This window comes from Anser brachyrhynchus (assembly GCF_964034855.1).
Source record: "Anser brachyrhynchus genome assembly, chromosome: 17".
In the NCBI taxonomy this organism is placed as follows: Eukaryota; Metazoa; Chordata; class Aves; order Anseriformes; family Anatidae; genus Anser; species Anser brachyrhynchus.
Genome location: NC_137710.1, coordinates 155536 through 177555, shown reverse-complemented (window position 1 = coordinate 177555; position 22020 = coordinate 155536). Strand labels below are relative to the sequence as shown.

The following is a 22020-nucleotide window of genomic DNA, read 5'->3' as shown; positions in this document are numbered from 1 at the left end:
TCCTGCATGTCCTTCTGGATGCTGCTGCAGTACCAAGTCCAGAGCATCTGATTTTCACAAAATTTGCAAGAATATACTGTCTTAAGACCTCCAATCTGCCCTTAAGCTTTGTTAAAAGTAGCTAATATGTTCATAAGGGTGACGGGGCTGTCAGGCAGATAACACATGTTTAACTTCATTATGAAATGAGGCTAAAAGAGGTTCTCAAGGGGTTCTCCAGTGTGCTGTACTTGTGGTTGACTGCACGGATGTGACAGAAAGCAGCTTTCAGACGTCTTCTTTCAAATGTAGAGATGGCAAAGATCAAGGAAGCTGGATTACTGCCTCATTTAATATTGAGAATGGCTGGTGATCACATTATGAGTGGTTATCAGTGTTTTGTTTTCTTCTTGTCTGATGTGCAGAGCTGTACTTCCTGCACAATATTCCATCTTTGCTCTCAGTACAAAATCATTAATTTTGTTTTGGGCTTTTTCTGTAACATTAATCACAATAGTCTGTGGGTACTACACTAGCATTGTTTTCTCTCAGGAGCACTGTGGGAGGAGGAGGGCCCTATAGAACCCATTTCTTTGCCAGGAAAATGAGACGTAGGAAGTTTAGTGTCAAAAGCATCCATTGATGTTGACTGCCCTCTTTTCAGGACATACTTTCTCAGACCATTTGGCGTTATATATCATTTCATTATGTTAAAATCACAGCTCTCATTGACCTCAGTTGCAGTTATAAATGTTTGAGGCTTCTGTATTTCAGAACTTGTACCTTGGCTTGCTGTGTAGGGGGAAAAAAGAAAATGTATTTGAAGTATTATGGCAGAACTGAACTGGCAGCTATATGCTGCGAGCTGGGAAGGAAGCCAATTAGAAATATTTGATTGCTTTAATGATAGACAGTCCTTTCTTTTTCTGCAACCTCCTGCTTGGATTTCTGCCCAAGCAGGGGGAACTCAGGGACCTGAGACCTAGTGCCTCATGTCAGTCTTCGGTATTTTACTGTGGGGAGATTTTGCTGTGCCTGCAGTCCACAGATGTGGATCATTTTGGAGGGTGGATCGTACCTTCACTGGCTTTTATTTTGGGGCTAGGATGCTGTCTACTTGTTGTATAGAGCCCCATTCCTATGTTTTTCACTAGTTAGTTTCCAGATTTATTTGTCCTGCCATTTCTGCATTCCTAACTCTCAACCTAATCTGGAAAGACACCACTTCTAGGTGGATATAAGAGAGCCTATTCCTAGAAAATATCCAAAGAGTACTGATGATTGTGTTTCTTTAACAGCTAAGGCAAGGGTCTTATCTATAATATTTTTTCCCTGTACTTCCTTGATTTTTATCTGCAATGGGATCCTTCTGTGAAGCAAAGCCCTATGGGGAAAAATGTACCCATGTAACAGAAGACTTTCATAGTATGTGTGGACAGGGAACAAGATCACTGTTAAATTGTCTAATCTGGGTACTCCCTATTTTCTTGATCTTTAAATCTGAAATCTTACTAATATCTCAGGGTATGGTGTTTATGTAATTTTAAAAGATTAAATAGAAGGGGGGGGGAGGAATGTAGCGTTCATGGATGCTTACTGAGGGCATTTAAGTTTGATGCAATGAAAATTACAGAGTTGCGTAACATTTGAACCCTTAGACTGCAGCAGTAAATTCAAATCCACTTTGCTGACCAGCAAAGGACACAGCATTCTCAACTTCTCAGTTTCACAGCTAGGAATCAGGGATGTCAAGTTCTTTTCAGTTTTTGTAGGACTGAAGCTGTCTTTCACACACGCTGAGCTCTTGTCCAGGCCTCCTAGAACTCCTAGATTTCCAGCTCACATCTCCACACCTAAAATTACCCTTCCCAATACTATTTTAGCTTGCTGCTTCAATATAAAAATAATCTTTCCCCTCCTGGGCTGTTTTTAGCATGGGTCTCTTCCCTAATCCAATTTGCCACACAGCTCCACAAAAGCTACATTGGCATAGTTAAGGAGGCATCACTGAAGTGGAACAGGTGATAAAGGAAGAGCTGTTTAAAATAAGTACTTCCACCAAAACAGGCAAACTTCTGCGAAGTATGGCAAGGTGTGCTCAGTACAAAACTCATCAGTCGGCACATCCGGTCTGAAACTGTCCTCGGGCTCTGACTGTGCCTGCAACAGTGGGGAACAAATATCATAATGCTGGGCAGTTCCTCCAAGCTATGTAAAGGTGTCCTACTGGGCAACGTATTCTGCAAGAGGCACTGTTTGTTACCTTCTATTTGACAACAAGCGCACACCCCATTAACTTCTGACACTGAAATTCCAACTCTTTCTACTGCCCGTCTTCTGATTAGATACCCATTGAGTTTAGGATAGTAGAGATGCATTGACCTGCAACAACTTAAGTTGTTTACCTTAAATAATAAAACATTCATTGAAATAATTTGATTTACAGTGGCACAGGTATTTTTTTACAAGAAAAATACGTTGTGAAAAAAGACATCCCAATTCTGACAAGCAGGGTATAAAAACTTGCCAAAGACTAGAAATTAAAGACAATTCACATAAAAAGAGGGGTCTATGGAATTTAACAATGTCATAAATGGGTCAGATGAATGTCAGGAAAAAATTCCGTTGTTCTTAATGGTGACTTGATCTCAAAACATTGATGGAGGGTGGATTTAGAAAAGCAAGCTGCTTTCAAACACTCTAAGTAGAAATAAAACTATTAACTAAAAACGAGTTGCTTCACTGCCTTTCACATGCAAATGGATAGGTATTCCATGTGGTAGGAGTTTACTCCTTTAACGCTTTGTTGCTGCATGTCCTCAGTGCTGTCTGCTCTATAGTAGTTTATGGTTCCTTCAGCACTGTGATTGATTAAGTCCCATTCTGATACAGGAAGCAGCTGTTTGGGGAGATTTGCGAAGTAGGCAGTTGTCCTTCAGCAGCTCATGGCTTCCTGTTCCTTTCTTGTTCTTCCTATCCTGAAAGAAGCAAAATGTGGCTGGGCTGGTAGGAAGGACCCCATGATCAGATCTACCCCTTGGCACAGGTCAGGTAGGATAAACAGGGAAGCCTAATGCATTTATTACAGCACTGGGGAGCAGAGCTATCTCTAAAATATTTTCCTTGAGATACAAAATCCTACTCAAGACTTTTGGAAAGGACTTCTTGAAACAGCTGAATAGGGTGTAAGAAAAGTGAGTCATCCATGGAGAAGCAAGAGGAAATGGTATGTTTTGATTCTTCATTTTAGAGACCTATTCTCATTAGAGGGAAGAAGAACAGAAGAGCATAGGGCCTACAGAACCTCTTCTGGAATCCTGAAGGAATGAGAAGGCATCAGGTTAAAAAGTCCAGATGTCATTTGCTTAAACCACTGAAGTTATTGAAGAAAGAAAAGTAGCTGAATATCAAAAGACTTTCCTCGTGATAAATGCAGGAGGGCCCAGATAACAGCAACCCTCATCATAGTAACAGTCACTCCTGCACACATCTCACCTTTTGCTACATGTTTTGAGATAACGTAGCTGACTGGGAGAAAATCTCCCAGAGGTCTCATCGCTTAACCTGTTCCCATGTTGATTATGATGCAGGGCAGCCTATGATATCCAAATATCAGCCATTTGTTTCACAGATGAAGGAAATTCAAGTAGAGGTAGTTTGCAGTAAGGGATTAATGCACACTAGATCTACTCAGTGCACTAGATGCTATGCCTTTCTGAAATCATACTGAACCATAAGTTCATAATATAAAAATTATGCGTGTTGACCACATTTGAGCTTGCGTAGTGCACTCTCTATTGTAACCTGGCTAGAGCACCACAATGATGCTCCTTCCAGCTACCATTCTACGCATGTAGTAGTTTTGGCAGCCTTGGATCCATTGTACTTGTCTTTCTGGTTGTGGGGGTATTTTGTGGCCTGTGGTAGAAGCTCAGAACGTACGTTTCTTTGATCCCTTCTTGACCCATCCTCAATGGGGAAATGTTCCGTGACTTGTTAAGCTAATGCTGCTCACTGTGTCACACTAAGAATCCGACTGTCTTGTCTCATACTCTTGCAGAGTACCAAGTTCAAGGAGCTGGGTCATTCCTGCTCTACACGCGCATAAGGAACATGCCAGATGCTAGCAGCATGCTGGAAATGGCAAACGTTAGATTACTGCCACACACATGCTGCAGAGGAGCAGCGTCTCTCCTTCACAGAAAGAATGGCGCATTTGGTCATAAAGATATAAAGAGGGCTCTTGGCCGCTCAGGGTGCGTCCATTCACGGGACGTGTTCCACCAGCAGCCGCGAAGCCATCGCGCCCAGGAGCTCCGTGCCGCCTGCACTCGGGCACTCCGCAGGCGCAGGCTAGCAGGAGCCCGGCGGCCGGCGGCTGCGGCCGGCCCGCTCCAGCCGCCGCGGCCCGCAGACCGCCCGCGCCGCTTCGCGACGGCCTCGGGGGCCGGGCAGCCCAACAGCCCCGGCACCGCGGGTCGGGCCCCGGCGGGCGCCACGGGCCGCTTCTCGCGGCCCTGGCGCTCCCGACCCCGCAGGCCTGACCCGCGCGGGCAGCCCGGCCCTGCCAGGGCCTTCCCGAGTGCCGCGCGGCGCGGTGCTGCCCGGCCGCCCTCGCGGCTCCGGCGGTGCTCGGGCTGGGCCGGGCCGGGCCTGGCCGCCCCACGGCCGCCCGCACGCTGCGCCCAGCGCCTCCCGGCTCGGCTCGGCGAGCCGCGGGCCGTGTGTGCGCCGAGGGAGGGACGGAGCGGGTCAGAGACGCGCGGAGGGCGGAGATAACCCCGCGGTGGCCGTCACGTGGAGCAGATGAAAGGGAAGCGGCTTGGCAGGGCGGAGAGGAGCCGGGGCGAGGGACGGGGAGCGCGGGGCTGGCGGCGGCGAGGAGCGGGGCGCAGCGCAGCGCGGCAGGAGGGCCGCTGCCATGGGGCGCTGACCCGCCCGGAACCCCGGCCCCGGAGCTGGAGCCGCTCGCGAGCGATGCGCGGCGGCGGGGCGCCGCTCCCCCCCGCCGCGCGATGAGGGGCTGCGGGGCCGGCGCGGGGCTGGCCGTTCCGCCGCCGCCGCCGCTGCTGCTGCTCGGGCTGCTGCTGGCCGCGGCGCCGGGCGCGGCGCTGGGCAAGGAGACGGCGTTCGTGGAGGTGGTGCTCTTCGAGTCCAGCCCCAGCGGCGACTACACCACCTACACCACGGGGCTGCAGGGCCGCTTCTCCCGCGCGGGGGCCACGCTGAGCGCCGAGGGCGAGATCGTGCAGGTGAGCGCCAGCCGGGGGGCGCCGCCTGCCCCAAGATGGCTCCGCGGGCCCGGCCGCCCGGCACCTGGCGGCACAAAGCCCGCGCCGGGCCGGGCCGGGCCGCGGCCCCACGTGCGCCGCGCGGCCTGGGGGCGCGGGGCGCCGCGGCCGCGGTGACAGATTCGCGCTGGCGCACAAAGGCCCCGCCGCGCTCCGCGCCGGCGGCGGGTCCGATGAGCCGGGGCCTCGCCGGGCCGGGCCGGCGCGGAGCCCCGCGGGGCTGCCGGCGGCGGCGGCGCCGGAGCCCGGTTTGACAGCCCGCGGCTCCCGGCGACGGCTGCCCCGCGGCGGACCGAGCCGCGCGGTCCGCGGCGCGAGGCCGCGCCGGGCCCCGTCTGCGGCCGGGGAGCGGCGGGGCGGCCGCGCCGGGCCACTCCGCGGCGCCGTGCGCCCGGCCCGGCCGTCGGGGCAGCGGCGGGGGCGCGGGCCCGGGCCCCTCCGCCGAGCGCGGCGCGGGGACGGCCCCTCGCCGCGCGCCGGGCTGCGGGGCGCGCGCTCGGTCGGCTGCCGCCCGGCCCGGCCGCCGGGGCGCCGTCGGGGCAGCGCCTCCCGAGCGAGCAGCCCGGTGCGAAGGCGCCGTGGAGAAGGCTCGCTGCGGCAGGCGCTTGCTTCTCATCTTTGTTTCCTTCTGGACGTCGGTTCTGCGTGCAGCGCTGGGTTCGCGTGCCCGGTACGCCTGCTCTGGGATCTCTGTGAAGTGATTCCTTCCTATGAAAGCTTCTCTTGACTTCTTCCCCGGATAAATAATGTTTGTGTTAATCGGAAGGCAACTGTGCTTTGCTCTGTGTGAAACTCTTGAAGTGCTTATCGAATTTCTTTGTAGTCACTTGTAATTGTTGACTTTATTTTTTTTTGCCTTTGGCTAAGTAAAGAAAAATGACTTAAATGCTGTTTTAATAAGTTTGACTGTTAAGCAATTGCTAGTAGCAGTCCGTATTAACAGCTGCGGAGTTCTGTATATGTATGCATACATACATGTGTCCGTGTGTGTGTATATATAATTAAAAAAAAATCTAGTGGCAAGTAAGCTCTAAAAACTAGTAAAACGCTAAAACCGCAAATACGCGAGTCTCAAAACTTCTGTTCTTCTTTTGAAGTAAAGAATACTGATTTTTAGTGCATGTAATTTCAAAATAGTTTCAACCAGGAGGCTTTGTTGTAAAAATTCACTTCAGGCAAAAGAGTTGTGAGGACAAGCTGCTGATAAGCATTTTTATTTATCCTTCCAGAGAAAATAGGGATGGAACAATTAATGCATGCTTCTGACATTTTAAAAAAGGTAATGCTACTAGGGGCTGAAGCTGATACTGACATTTTCTATCCTTTTGGTACATTATAAAACAATATGTGTTAGACTCAACTCTGTAACTTTGGGGAAAGCAAGAAACACTAAAGTTTCACTATGCGTCAGGTGTTGGTGTTAAGAGTAGAACAGAGGCTGTTTGCTGAGGTCATACTTTTCTTGAGATTGTAGGTGAAAGTGGACAAAAAAAAATACACTCTTTGTTCAAGACTCAGGTTTGAATAACTTTAAGGAGATGTGTTAAATGGAGTTTTGGAGGCTTGTTATGTGTAACATCAACCATCTGCTTCCTCTAATACCTGAATAGACAGCCTCCAAAATAGGAAAGACTAAAAAGATTTACTAAATTATGTGACAAATCTTTTACAGTCATTTACCACTCAATAAACTGTTTTGCGTGTTCATCTGTATGTTTGCTAGATAACATACTTACATCATGTACAGCCTGTTTTTTTTTTTTCTTTTTTTTTTTTTCTGAGCCATGGGGTATGCTAGTTGTGTTTTGGAGAAGAGAAAACGTCAAACATTGCTCCAGAGCAGCTAGACTAAATACTATCAGTTGCATTTTCACCACTGATGTTTTAGATTATACATCGCGTCCTTGTCAGTGTCAAGCTTCCTTCATCTCCTGAAAGTGAATTTTTCAGAGCCAAAACTCACAAACATTTTCACAATGTTGTCTTGCCTCTGCTTTTCAGCTGGGCTGTATATTTATGAAACTGTATGAATCTGCTGGTTTGGATCATCATTTAAAGCTCACTGTGACATTTAGAAAGGGATCGTGCAGCTCATGGTATTAAGAACCTGTTCAGCAGTGGTACATCAGTCAGTTAAACGAGCGTCTCTTGGCCCCAACCATTTTGTCAATGTGCATGGATCTTTCAAAATGTGTTTTTCATTAAAATGAAATATTAGAAATTCTTGAAAATCAGGCACGCATTAAAGAATGAATCAAAGGAATTGTGGTTTTTGGACTACACAAAGACTTACTTTTGTTTATGTTAATAGCATCAATTACTCATTGGTGTTGAAAGTCTCTGAACAACAACAACAAAAAACCTTAAAAAACAATGCACTTTCAGCTTTTGATAGGTCACACATTCACTCTTAAACTGGTTATTGGTCAGATTCCTATCCAGCAGTGGTGTGCTATTATATTTTTTCTCATGTTATTATGACCAAGTCTTATTAGGGTCAAGTGTCTACCAGAATAACTCTTCAGAGAGATGAAATGTTCATATGCCTTCTTTAATGTGGCCACAGTTTGTATTCGGCAAACTCATCCCTAGGTTGCTGTGTCAGCTGGTCCTTCAACTGCTCAAAAGTCTAACTGTCTCAGTGGTATCTGGCATACTGGAATATTTTGTGTTTCTTGGGGCAATATCCTGACATTAGGATGGTTGAGACTGGAAATTGAAAACTTCTGATTAGAGAGTGATTGGGAAAACAAGACTTTGTTGAAACCTCTAAAATGAAGTTATGACCAATGAAGTCCTTACAGTTGAGATTTCTTGCAGCACTCTGACCAAAAGCTCAGATGCAGTTCTGTGTCAAACTGGATACTACATGGCCACAGACTTATAGTGCTAGGATAGCAGGCATCACTGATTTGACTAGCAGCACCTCTTTTGCTTGGAGAGGGATTATATATCTCAGTCCTGCTTGTACTGGGCAAGGTTCTCTTCCAGTTGCTTTTTCTGTCTTATAGCTAAGGTGTGGAACATCAAATGCCTTGTTTCTTGCAAAACTGTTGTTATGATGATACTGGTCGGGTGAGGTGCTGGGAAAAGAGAATTGAACTGAGTCTTTGTTTTGGATTATATAAAAAATTCTGGGTTATTAAAAAATGATACACATTCATTGTTGTTAGTTCTCTAAGTCTTTCTTTAGGTATGCTGCTGAATACAGTCATATAGATAGTTTACCAATATATACATTTTTTAAAGAGAAGCAGTATGGAGGAAAGATTTAGGAATATTATTCATGGTTTTTCATGTGTGATAAAAGTTTGGGTTTTGGTTGATTTGATTCTGCTTGGAAGCCTCAGTAGGGGAATAATGAACTTCAAGTAGCCATTGAACAGAAGTGACATATGGATTACATAATCTCCAGTTGCTTATATTTTTGTGCTCAAAAGTTAACAGTCTCAGGAGAACAAGCATAGCTCTGAGCTTTAAGCTCCAGAAAGAAAACAGAAGTAGGGCATTTTTGAACTTCTTGCAGTCGTTCCTTATAGCAGTGCCACTGCCCATCTTCCAGTTGCAGAAGATGGGGAAGCTTAGAACTAGACTGCAACACCATGTGCCTGTGTGTTCCTTTCTTCAGTGTGCCTCCCACCCCTTAGTTACTTGAATAACTTTTGATCTTTCATCTGTTTTCTCAAAATGCAAAAATTGCAAAATTGCCAGGTAGGCTTTTCACTCCAAAGTATTAGCAGAGTTTTTAACGGTGTCGAAAACAGTGACTTGAGACAACTGTGTGGATATGTAGAAGTCTGGCAATAATCACAGGAGACTGAATCAAGGAAATGGTTGTATCCTTTGAGAATAGAAAACACCACCAAAAAAATCATATTTTTTTGTTTTATTTTGTGAGCAGGCAGGTTGAGTTTCTTTCTTCTTGCTTGAGTTGACTGCCTGAAGGCCATTCAAACTGAGGAAGTGGAATTAGTTGTGGCTTTGAGTCACCACCTTGTTGGATGTTTTCTTTGCTAGTTATGCTCTTAGAATATGAAGACAACAGTGACTGGTTTTATGTTAGTTCCCATACCTTAAATGTAAAGCGCTGGCTCCCAGTAACGGTCCCAAGGACATCAAGGATAATAGATTTATCTGATAAAACTGATTTCCTGGTACCTGTTTGGAAGGCTCAGGTTTGCATTGCCATCATGTCTTTGGAGTGGAGTATGTTGGAGTTGAGCAGTCATTGAAATGTGGTGCTGTCTTTCTGACCTAAATAACTGACGCTCTGTGGATACTTAGAATAGGATGAGGGGAAAGGCTGTTGAGCATTTACTGTGTTTCTCAGTTTTGGTACACAGAGGGAAGACCTAGAATGTTTCTGTTTTGTCTTATATGGAAAGCGGGACTAGGTTATGGATTTTGTTCTCTCTGATCTTAGTCTTTGATGTTGTGAACAAATCCTCTCACTGGGCAAATGCTGCAAGGCAAATGAGATGTCCATGACAATGTCTGAAAAGCCATTGAATGTGAACACTATCCTGCTTGAGCTTGTCATTTGAACTTGTTTCAGACAGAACTGTGAGTCCCATCGTTCTGAAGGCCTGACCCAAGTTAACGAGTTAACTTTAAACAGGTAATTAGGCTGAATCATGGATGGAAGAGACTTAATTGCTGCCGTCTTTATAAATAAGTAAATAAATGTCTGAGCTTCCATAGTACTTGTTTCCTGTTTTATTTTTTATTATTTTAAATAAAGGCAATTTAATTCCACCTCCTTTTTGTTTATAGCAGCATCGGGTGTGTGTCTGTTGCTATGTGCTCAGAGCAGCGAATGGTTTCTATGTTTGTTGCTTTGCTGTTTTGTGGATCAGAAACCTTGTCTAATCTAAGCTTCAGTTTTCCTTTTGTTTTCTGGTTATCATTGTACCTTAGTACAGTGTACTAACTACTTAATCTTGGCGCTTAAGTCTTAACTTGAGTTATCCAGCTGGTGGAAACAAAACTCTTCTATACTACAGCCTTGCTACATGCTTGGAATAGCAAAATATTTTGCCACTTCTAATCGTATATTTTCTAAAATCTCAGTTCTTTAAAACATACAAATAGTTTTGAAGCCTGAACTGGAGGTTTCAAATTGTTCTCTGAGTTGGCAGGGCTTGTAATCTCTCTCTGTTTTGGAAGAGTGTTGATAGGTGAATAAAAGATTAAAAATGCAGGTTTAGTGCTCTGGACCTCACGCTACTTCTACTGCAGTTTCTGCTGTGTTCTGTGCCTCATCTGAGCTTGGTTGGTGCTTATTCTTCAGTAGTTGGACAGAAGAATGAAGATTGCCTACGCCCAGAGTTGTGTGGCTGCTCTCAGGGCTGGGGTCCCATACTCTATCGCTACCTGTTAAGTTCTGTGCTGCGAAAGGAAGGCATTTTTTGTGTGAATGGAATGAGTAACTACAGGTGCTACTAAGTGTTCTGCAGGAGAAGGCTAAGATGATAAAGGAAGCATAATTCACATTTAAAATAGGCAATTGTTGAAGTAAAGATATGCACAGTTTTGGCACCTGGGCAGCCTTCAGCTTGTGTAACGCAACAGCAGTTTGCTTGCAGTAAAGGTATTGTAGTGGGCTTGATTTCAGATTAGATTAGCCTGGCTGTTTCACTGTTCCCATCCTTCCCTCTGTTCCCTCCGCCCACTCCTCTTTTTCAGTTTCCATCATGCTTTAGTCCGTCACATACTGTGGTGCACCGTAGTACTTGGGGAGAGCTGAAGACAGCCCGTCAAAGTGTTCTGCGTAGGTTTCTCGTTCTCTTACACTGTTGTATCTTGATACTGTGCACTGTCCTCATGCTGTGAGCTCCAACCGAGTTATGTCATTGCTGCTTTAATTTACAAGAGGTTGGCTTTCTCCTTGGCTTCTGAACACAGTATTATAAAGAAGGATCATTGTATTTATGAACTCCTCAGTATTGCGATATCCAAGATGTCTTTTGGAATGGGGATAAAAGTGCACGATAACTCCTGTGCTAGCTTTCTGCTGTTGCGTGATGTCTCCATACAGCTACAGTGCTCTGCTTTGAGAGTCCTGTACTTGCAATGTCCTATTAGCGTATACTGCAACACTAAGAAAACGTAAGAGGCAAGGCTCAAAGACCATGCTGAAAAGGGACGTTTGGCTGTTTAAACCTTCTGTGAGCACATCATGCTCTCGTCATCCTTTGGACAGTTTCATACCTGCTTTCATAACTTCCGCAGAAAGAATCACCTTATGAAAATAGTATAAGGCCAAAATTATCATGGAGTTTTAAGGGCTGACGAATTGTATTTACCTAGTTAAAAACTTTGAACTTAAAATCTTTACACATATGATTCATTAGACCTTGGAGCATAAGGGTACCAGCGAAAACTGTTTCTCAATGAGTCTAAGAGAATAATAAATAAATGTTTCTAAGCATTGCTACAGGGGGAACGGTTGTCCAAAATATAAGGTACCAAATTCAGTGGTGAATTGCTGTTTCTGGAGGAAGTGTCTGTTGTAGTGGCTCAGAGTTACAGCAATACTTGAATCCTTCTACCAGAGCCTTGTCAGCATTCGAGGCTGAGACAGTCACTTGAGAGCAAGGTAGGAGACACCGTATAAGAAAATGAGGTAAAAGGTATCAAAGTACGGAGAAAGAGGTACAATGGAAAGAGCAAAAATTGCTTATGTGACCTATCTAGAGGAATAAGAATGAAGTAAGTTAAGAAAGTAAATAGAAGCGGAAAGCTTACAACGCTGGATCCTGAACTCAGGCCAACTAGTACAATTTCTGTTAATTTCCAGATAAAGGTGGGGAATATAATGGATGAAAATGTCGTTTGTGGTAGTTCAGGTAACTTTTTCAGCATAGCTCATAAGTTTAGCTAAACCTCCGCACAGCCTTTTAAGGTCTGCATTGCTGTGAAATTTGTGCTAGTTGGCAGAATGCTGCCTGCTTCCTCTTCCATGTACTCTTGTTGCTCATTTGGGAGGTGGAACTAAGAAGAAATCCGAAAGAGGAGAGACACTCAAAATTGTTAAACATGGAGCCTTTTGGAGAACTTTTTTCATTTATATGTATTTATGTTAAGACTGTATGTATGTGAATATAATGGTTTAGATGTAATTACAGCCTGCTTCGTAGTATTACCAACACTTGTGGCCAGCCATGCCCCACGGATAGAATTGGCACATGCTCTCTCTGAGCACACCACTGGTGGATGTGATTATGGGACAGGGTAACTTTGTTTTAATTGCTTTGTCTAGTGAAGGGCTTCTGAAATTTTTCTAGATGAAGCATGTAGAGGTCATGATTTGGTGTGGCATAACTTGGTAAGAAAGAAATGCAGGCAGCTTTTCTCTAAGCAGATCTTATAGGAAAGTTTTGAGTAGTTGTATAAAACCATTGATTAGCATACATAGTAATTTTCTTCCAGTTTATACCATCTTGTGGTGGAGCGTGTATTTAAAAATGCTCCCTTTTTTATTACAGTTCTCTAGTCCATGTTTTGGAATTTCAAAGTGAGGCCCTTCTGGACCAAAATAACTTTCACAAACATAGTTTTTCGAAGTGTGAATGCTTCCAAGAGGCCAGCATCTTATAGGTTAAGGAAAGGTAACATCTGGAGGCAGTAATCTCCTGTATATGTGAGATTTCTTTAGCCAATTATGTAAGTGGCGTGTGTATTTGCATTAATACTTAATATATTAAAAGTGCTCCATTTAGGATGTGTTAAATATTAACTTGTACATATTATCTCTTCTTTTGGGCATCTTCAGTATACACGTGGTCAGATCAGAGGTTGTTGTGCCTACATATGAAAACAGAATGAATACAAGTTGAATGCTTGGCCTGATTTCTCATGTTTCCTGACTTGAATGGAGAGCCCTTCACATTAAAGAAGATAGGCAAAGGAAAAGAGATTATTTTTAAACAAAGACATGTTTTGAAATTGTTGTAACAGCGACACAAGATTTACGTTAAAAAAATAAATCATTTTTCTGCATTTTTGTTGACTGTTTGACACTTGAACCAGAAATGACCAGGGAAGTGTGATCTTTTGGATACCACGTAGACTATCAAAATTTGTTCTTTACTGCACTTACACCATCGGTGAAGTTATCTTTATGGTAGGCTTGAGTAGAAGTGCTTAGAAAATAAGGTTCTGGTGTCTTAGAGTGTCCTCCTCACGGTGTTGAACTGCAGTCATTCATTTTTTTTATTTCGTTTTCATGGTGCTTTAAAAGACTTTTGTTGTTGCATTTGGCTTTAAGATGAAAAGCCAGTTTACAAAGGTTGATTAGGTGCCTGTTATGTTCCAGACACAAGTACACCCATAAATATGCAGCTTAATATATGCAGACACTCTAGCTTCCCAGACGTATGTTACTCTGTACATTGATGCAAGGATTTTTGTTGTTTTCTAAAGCTGCTGGCCAGCTTAAACTTTTTTTTTTCGTTTTCTTGAGCTTAAGCTGTTTTATCATTTTGTATCATCTTTAGTAGTCAAGCAAGCAGAAGAATCAGTGAGGAGGTGACTCTCCTGCCAAGGAAGTAAGGGGCATATTTTAGAGTCTGCAGTCATGATTTGAGTACAACTGTTTAATTATCTTACAGGCATGCATGTTGCAAGTATGTGCCTCCTGCTGTGAATTTATTGCATGTGCTTGGTAAGCAACTTTTGCAACACTACAATCAGAAGCATTTAGAAGTTGCTTTTGATTCAGGAAAGACCCTAGTTTGCGCAGTTTCTGCCAACATCTGTTTTCCTAATTTAAGTCTTCTGATGCTTGCCTGCTTTAAAAAAACAAAAAGTGTATTAATTTTGGGTGGGAAAAATCCTTCTCCTTTATTTCTCTCTCCTCCCCTCCCCCCAACACAGAAGAGACTCCAGCCAAACTTTTCAATGAATTCACCTTTGGAACTGAACAGTCCGCTTTGGTGACAGATTAAGAGAAGTGTGGATTTGGAAAACTGACTTGGAATTATAGATATTATTCTGTTTCTTTTTATATACCGATGGGTCAATTCTCCTGAAAGTCTGTAGTTCATGGAGAAGAATCTATTTTAAAGGCTGTGATTTATTTACTTATTTTCTGCAGAGACTGTCCTTGAAGATTTATTTCTTCGGGCCTGGCTATATGGTGGCAGTTGCAATTAAGCCCTGACAGGTTCTACCTAAATAGTAGTAGTAGTAGTAGTGGTAATAATAACAATATAATGTTGATGATGAAATCTGTAGCTCCTAGAAGAAATGTCAATATTATATATATAGTTATATGTAGTGTGCTAGTTGTGCACACTCATGCTCTCTGTTCCTTCTCCACCAAAGTTTTATCTGTTCTTGCTGATTTTGGAGATAAGGATAGTGGTTGGGATACTCAATGTAGCAGTTGCTGCCTTTTTTCAAGCAAACTGGCATTTCTCCTAAGGCAGCATCTAAAGCCCATTGATGGTATGTACTCTGTAAACGGCAAGCATATTGGTTCCCATTCCAGTGTTGTACTTTACAGTTGTCCAGCATACTTTCCCATACCTGTTTTGTATTTATTTAGAAGACCTTTAGAGCACATACTGTCTAGCATGCTCTGATGGTAAAGGGTAAATGAACACCTTATGGTCTGGATGCCAAGCTGGCAGACATCCTGAATGGTGTGTAGCAAAGCTGAGAGCTGAGAAATGAACCTGTGAAACAGAGCCAGAGAATGCTGTTGAGTTTAGTACTTAATAGGAGCCAAGGACTGTAGACCTCTTTTTACTCAGAGGCAAGGTATTCCCTGGGTGGTAGCTGGCTGTGTTTTGTCTGTTTAAATGATAGTATCTTCTGCATCCCAAGACTGTGTCTGAGGGAAAGACATTGTAGAGTAGTTGATGTGAAAAAATTCTCAGTCTTTTGCTTATTTGAGACAACTGTATTGCCAGAGCTCCTCCTTCCCCACCACATTTATAACTTTCAGTGATCTCTTTGTAGGTTTTGATACATGGAATTCACAGAGCTTTTTCTATAGGGAGTTGCAGCAGCTCATTGGGATAAATTTCTCAACCACGTGTATTTTGTGTATATTCAGTTGACTCTGGGAGCTGAGTCTCTCCAAGTAACAGAAGTCAAAGAAAGAGATCAGGTCTCCTTTTGTTTACCCCTTTTGCCATCTTCAGACAACCGTGGGAAGATCCAGGAGATCTGAAGTCTTTCAGACAGCTTTAGTATTAAGTGTAGAACGCTGATGTGGAAGAGTCAGCTGATACGTTTGCTCATGTGTGTGTATGTGTGATGTATGCAGTACAATTAAAGTAAAGTTACACAAAGATGAAACCAGGAAAATCTTATATATATATTAAGACCGCGCAAGTATTTGTTTTCGGGGCTTGGATAGGAGTGTGTCTGAAGCCTAGAGACACGCTCCAACTGTGCAGGTAATATGGGAAGAAACTACCGTCCTTGTCAGCAAGAGGTCTGAAGTGTTCTGAAAGAGTTAAGTTAATTAGCTCACTCATAAGGTATTTAATATCCTTATTAAACTCAACTGCTGGTTCACTTTTTTTTTTCTTCTTATGGTGAACAAAATTTCTTGAAGAGCTGAGCTGAGCCTCTGCTTCTCAGATCAGAGGCTCACATGTTGAAGCTGGCAGTGCTAGAGGCTAGTTCCTATCTGTGTGACAGCATTTTTAATTTAACAGGACCGGCTTTGATGTGCTCAAATATTTATAGGAAGCTTCAGATCACTGCAGTATGTATTCTTTTTAACTGGAGCAGAAGTTCCTCCTCACATAACAAACTTTCATTCCCTCCGTTTACTCTCAGGTCTCTTTTGGATTTGCACTCATCTGAGTAGTTTTATGTTACAAAAATACTGTTTATGTGGGGGAGGAGACATTCGATTTCCCTTCTACTCTTTGCAGTTTTGGGGTAGTCCAGTTACTGCCTTTTAGCTCCTTGTTTGAAACAAAGTACAGATACTTGCATTGTGGAAGAGACAGATTTAGAAAAATAGAACTTAAGCAAAATGCAGTTATCATGCAGCCTTCTCCCCTTTCTCTGGGAACATTCGTGTATCCACAGGGGATCAGACCTGAGATCTGTTGGAGTCGGTCATCATGAGCCCTCTCAGGAATGCACAGAGGTGTCTCTTAGATACCCCAAGGAAGGAGCTTTCAGATTAGTTTGTGGTTTAAAGAGGAACTGAAACTTTGGGGTTAGGCTCTCAGTGGGAACTGATCAGAAATTATGGAAAAATAGTTTTAATTGGAATTTGCCAGTTTTCTAAAAATGAACAATTCCAGTCATATTTGACTTACATGAAACTCTGATCAAACTCAGGCAGGAATCTTAAAAAAGATACCCATTGAATCAGCTATCAGCTAATTTTTTGACTTTGCAGCTTTTTCTTTTTTGCCTCAGTAGCTTCCTGAACATACTGTCTCTAATTCTGAGGCCTTCCAGCACCCATGCAGACCAGGAGGTGTCTCTGTCAGAGCTAGCACTGTGGGTCCTCTCAAAAATGGAAACATGGTGGGTTTGTTTTGCCACTTCTAGTAGTTTTGGTGTCATAGAAAGGCCTGATTGTGGTTTGAATCTTTGCCTTGTTTATGGCAGAGGAGGAAGTGTATATGTCATATGAAAGTGTTTCCCCAGACTAGCTTTTGCAGTAAACTTTTTCTTCCTTTTTCTGCGATGTTTCTGTTCTACTTTATCCTCCCAACTTTCTGTTGTGGATCTCGCGTAGACTACCTTATCCCAGAGAAAACCTTGTCATGGTCAACTGGGACATGGAATCATAGAATAAAATCACAGAACCGTAGAATATCCTGAGTTAGAAGGGAAAGCAAAGCTTTGTTTTGTTTTGTTGTTCCTAGAACTTTTCCATGTTGAGGCAGATTTCTGTATTTTGCTATGCTGTGCCTTGGTTTTGTTGTGAACTTCACTGTGTTTTGTGTCATATGATGATCTCCTAATTAGAATTTTCTTCTCATATGCTTAATTGGGAACTCAGTTATTTAAGCAGCAGATTTTTCATGTAGATATTATGTCTTTACACCTTTTTGATGGTAACTTGTTCTAAAGCATTGCCTACAGTGAAAAAAAAGTTTGTAAATTTAGACGTTCCTGCTATAGAAGCTCTTTGTTGGTACAGCCTATTCTAGTTCAGCAAATGAAATCAATTATGTCACTGCCTACATAGGTAAATAGTGACAAGAATCAAGCACAGGAGAAGAGTGCTTGATTATCCACACTGCCTGCGTGTCTATTTGATGCAAATAGTTTGCTCAGAGAGTAATGTGTCTTGTTAGGGAAATTCTGCAGGAAAAAAGACCTGTAACTTACTAACGTAGAGTTTCTAAAATATACTAATAAACTGAACTTTACTAACGTACAAAACTGGGCAAAGATCTTGGTATTGCTTCTTCTAGAAGAAACAAAACAAAACAAATTGCCTATGGCATCTAAATACTACTTTTTCATGGTTAATTTTAAGGGAAGAGCTATTTAGAAAGTGAAGCAGCTGTGTAGTGTCTTCAGGAAGTCAGCGTCATTTGTGTGCATTCTACTAATGCTGGTACGAAGTCCTCGTCTAAATTATATGGCTGCTGCAATACAATTTTCAGTGCTTGCATCTAGAGATGGATGGATGTGGTTGTCACTTCATTTTTCTGTCTTGTGAGACAGGAAAATTTCTGAAGTATTAAAATATTCAATGCTTTTCTCTCTGAGAAGGATTTATCCAGAGATCACAGTTTAGTTTTAGTTTGGTTTTGGTAGAGCTTTGGTAAAGCTGTAAAAAAGCTGGACCTCCCTCCTACCTCTGGCATATGGTACTATTGTAGTCAAAAAGAATTATAGAATACAAAAGAAACAAAATGCAAGCTGTGTATGGCACGTGTGAGATTTTTAACCAGCTCTGCAACGTTTTCCTCAGAAAATAGAAAAATACCCTGAGTATTTGGGTAGTTTTTTTGAGGCTTTACAGTTCATATAGAATTTACATATTACTTGAGTCTAGATTCGGTAACTTCTTAAAAGACATTTTTGGATGCTTACACAACTTAGAAAGGATACTTTTATCCAACAAAAGCACTTACTAAGATTGAAGAAACAGCTCTAAACTTGTGTCACTTAGGAATGAGCAGTAATACCAAGATTGTGACTCAAACAGGAACTGCATTGCCACCTGAAGTTTTAACTTTCAAGTATCTTTGTCAACAAAAGATGCATTGTAATTAAAAAACTAGTATGGCTCTTCAAGGCTGTGAGTAGAGCTTCTTTTGAAATAAGTTTCTCAGGGATTTTTGAAGTATGTCCCTTCCAATTCCAAATAACCCAGTACCAAAATTTCAGTTAAAAGAACAGTAGAAAGGAGAAAGGGATATTTTCTTCCTTGTCACTTCTCAACATGGAAATACCAATCTGTATGTAATACTAGGATGAAACTGCAGGTCAAATTAAAAAAAAAAAAAATCTTTCTGATTTTTAGCTTTGTAGAACAAGATTTTTAATTTCTGTGATTTCTTTACTGCTGCTGGTTTAAGATCAGTTTTCAGGGCTGGTGGCTGCCATTGACATGTCTGTGCACTTACCTGCTTTTTTTTCACAAGGTTTTTTTTTGTACAACCTGTTGCAGAATGATTACCTAAACAAAAGAGGTTGAGCTGCTATACTGTAAGTTGCCATCCATGAACTGAAAGGTTAGCACGTTATATGCTCACTCTTCCCTTTCCCCATTTGAAAAGTAAAATGTCAGCCTGAAGCCACCACATTTTCTTTTCTAGTGATTATCTTCTTACTTGAGCTTACATCTCTGGAAAGAGCTTTGGCACTGTAAAACCTGGTTTTGTGGTAGTAACTCAGATTACATTGATACCTCTTTTTCAAATGAATGAACTCCTCTTAATAGAGCTTGCTTCCTCTACATGTGGTCCTGTGTCACAACCAGCATCATTGTCAATGTTCTGTAACTGAGACAGATGTCTCCTCGTCCTTGTTCCAGGGTCTGCTGGTCCCTCCTTTCTGCTGAGCTATCTTGCCTGACATCATCAAGACCAGAGGAAAAATTGCTACAAGGGCCCAAATGCTCCTAGGGCTTCTGACACATGAATATCCCATGATACAAAGGAGAGGGGAAGAAATGGGCTTCTCTGTGTAAAAAGTCTGCTTTTCCTTACTCTTTTCCTGCCCTTTTCAAAAGTGATTTGGAATAGTATCAAGTGTTCAGGGGCTGGATGGACTTAAATAAATTCTTACACTAACACAGTGTTCTGTAGAGGAGTGCTGTGCTTGTGAGCACAGTGTCTCAAGGTGCACCTTTCATGGTAAAGAAGTTATGCTGGGGAAGAATTGTTACTGTGCTCATAGCAGAGACCTTGGTCCTATCAGCATCCATATTTAACTATTGGCACAAATGAGAAGTTTGTGTTCTAATTGTTTAATTGTTCATCCAGTTTCCAAATCTGCTTCTCTAGTGACTATATTTTTTTAGGGATGTTTCAGGATCTGAAGTCATTGATGAACACACATGCAAGCAGTAGCTGGAGCCCCTGTGGCTGAGCCAATGAGTCCACAGCTTTACAATAGTTTTTTTCTCAGGTTATTCAAATGGTTGTAACCTGTAAGGGAACTAAATAGTAAGTGCTGCACTTGACGAATGTTGCTCTACCTTATGTTTAGAGAAGGAATGGACTTTGGAAAATTCTTCTACTTTAGAAGGAGTTACCTCCGTCTCATGAAGGTTATTGAGCATCTCCTATGATGATCTCCTATGATCCACAGCTTTTCTGGGCAGCCTATTCCAGTGTCCTAAGTTATAGTCGGTCTCTTTGAATTGGAATTGGTGAAGCTAGGGAAGTATTTGCTCCCTATGTAAGCAATATGACATACTGTTGCTGATAAAGATATTGCTAGGTAATAACCTCCTATATAAAGATCTTTGCTGGGTTAGGTTCATAGAATCATAGAATGGTTTGGGTTGGAAGGAACCTTAAAGATCACCTAATTCCGCCTAATTCCCCCTGCCATGGGCAGGGACACCTCCCACTGGATCAGGTTGCCCAAAGCCCCATCCAACCCGGCCTTGAACACTTCCAGGGATGGGGCATCCGCAACCTGTCCCAGTGCCTCACCACCCTCTGAGTAAATAATTTCTTCCTTGTATGTAATCTGAATCTACCCTTTGTTAGTTTAAAGCCATTACCCCTTGTCCTATCACTTTGCTCCCTGACACAAAGTCCCTCCCCAGCTTTTCTGTAGGCCCCCTTTAGGTACTGGCAGGCCGCTGTAAGGTCTCCCCAGAGCCTTTTCTTCTCCAGGCTGAACAACCCCAACTCTCTCAGCCTGTCCTCATAGGAGAGGTGCTCCAGCCCCTTGCTCATCTTTGTGGCCTCCTTTGGACTCGTTCTAATAGGTCCAAGTCCTTGTGCTGGGGGCTCCAGAGCTGAACACAGTTGCACTGCCTGGGAAACTGAAGAATATGTTTTAGCAGCTGTACTATCCAAGTGCTGCTGAGTCTTGAAATCTAGTTACTATAAACATATTCCTGATAAATATGCTGCATTCTTCAAAACAAAATATATAAATTGATGCTGTATGTACTGGAGATTAATGCTGATCACACTCTTAAGAAGACAGAATTCAGACGTAGATTAGAACTAGCTGGTCAGTTAGGAAGGGTTGAGAGAAGTAGTAGAAGTCCTCGATAGCCGTCAAGGGAAGGTTGTGGGGAAGGGAACTTCACTTTTTAATAGCATTCTTGCCAGAAAGAAAATAACAAGACACTCATATAATGTAGAGAAGATGAACAATCGTTAGAAGAGAGAAGTCCTAAAGCAGTCAATGGGTGTATAACAAGCTGTAAAAACTGAACAGCTGGAGAATACCCTGTAGCACTTTTTCTGCCTTCAGAGGCTGTGGTAGTTAGGGCTACTCTGCTCTAAGGAATGGCTCATGAACTATATGATAGAAGAATTTAATCTTTGTATCAGCATGGTAATGTGGCATATCCATGCCCAAATATAGTTCTCTACTTCTCAGCGCAGAATAGCATCTCTTGGTTTGAAAGAGAATCTAAAAATGAATTCACTTTTTTTTTGCAGTTTGTGCAAATCACCACATTCAGAGGGGATGGCTTTCTCTACATATCCAAAATTAAGTCAGTGCTAGAAGAATATAGCAAGTTTAAAAAAAAAAAAAAAAAGGCTCTTCAGAAATAAAATTACTTATATTTTCTTATATTTGCAGTTATTTTTTTGAAAAAAGTGCAGGCGTATTCACTCTTTCTCCTGGTCAGCATCTTAGTTCTTAAGAAGATCTATCTCATCATATAATCATTTTGATTTATCATATTATATCATATTAATCTGTTATTAAATAATATATATGATATATATGTATATCTGTCTATATGTATATGATATATAGATATAGATATATATATAAAATATATATACAGATTATATATAGATAAATAGATAATTAAATAATATATCATATTATATCATATTAACATCATATATATTAATCATATAAAAAGCATATAATCATTTTGAAAGCAATTAAGAATGGACCATTTGATTGGGACTTTATGGGTACCTGTAATTTTTTTTTTTTACTCTCCATTTAGAAAACTGTCAGCGAAGTGTCCTTGCAGAATGAGGGATTACTCTTAACAGTGAACTAGGTGAATTATTGCAAGATGAATGAAATGGGTTAGAACAAAACAAACATATGTTCTCCTTTGTTAAAGGTGAGCGTATGCTGCCTATCTGAA

At 42.4% G+C, this 22020-nt stretch overlaps 1 protein-coding gene across 4 annotated transcripts in view; it reads left to right on the top strand.

Annotated features, from left to right (window-relative positions):
- The window catches only part of ZNRF3 (zinc and ring finger 3), a 113391-nt gene that overhangs the window by 13261 nt on the left and 78110 nt on the right, over nt 1-22020 (top strand). The window contains exon 1 of one of the 4 annotated variants that reach the window (XM_080558991.1): nt 4776-5231. The exons of 2 other annotated variants lie outside the window; for them this stretch is intronic. In XM_080558991.1, coding sequence (XP_080415117.1) covers nt 4995-5231 — 237 coding nt within the window. In that variant the 5' untranslated portion in view covers nt 4776-4994. Of the gene's footprint in view, nt 1-4775; nt 5232-5748; nt 5941-22020 lie in introns of those variants that run through there. One more of the 4 variants, XM_080558995.1, reaches the window with a different exon arrangement.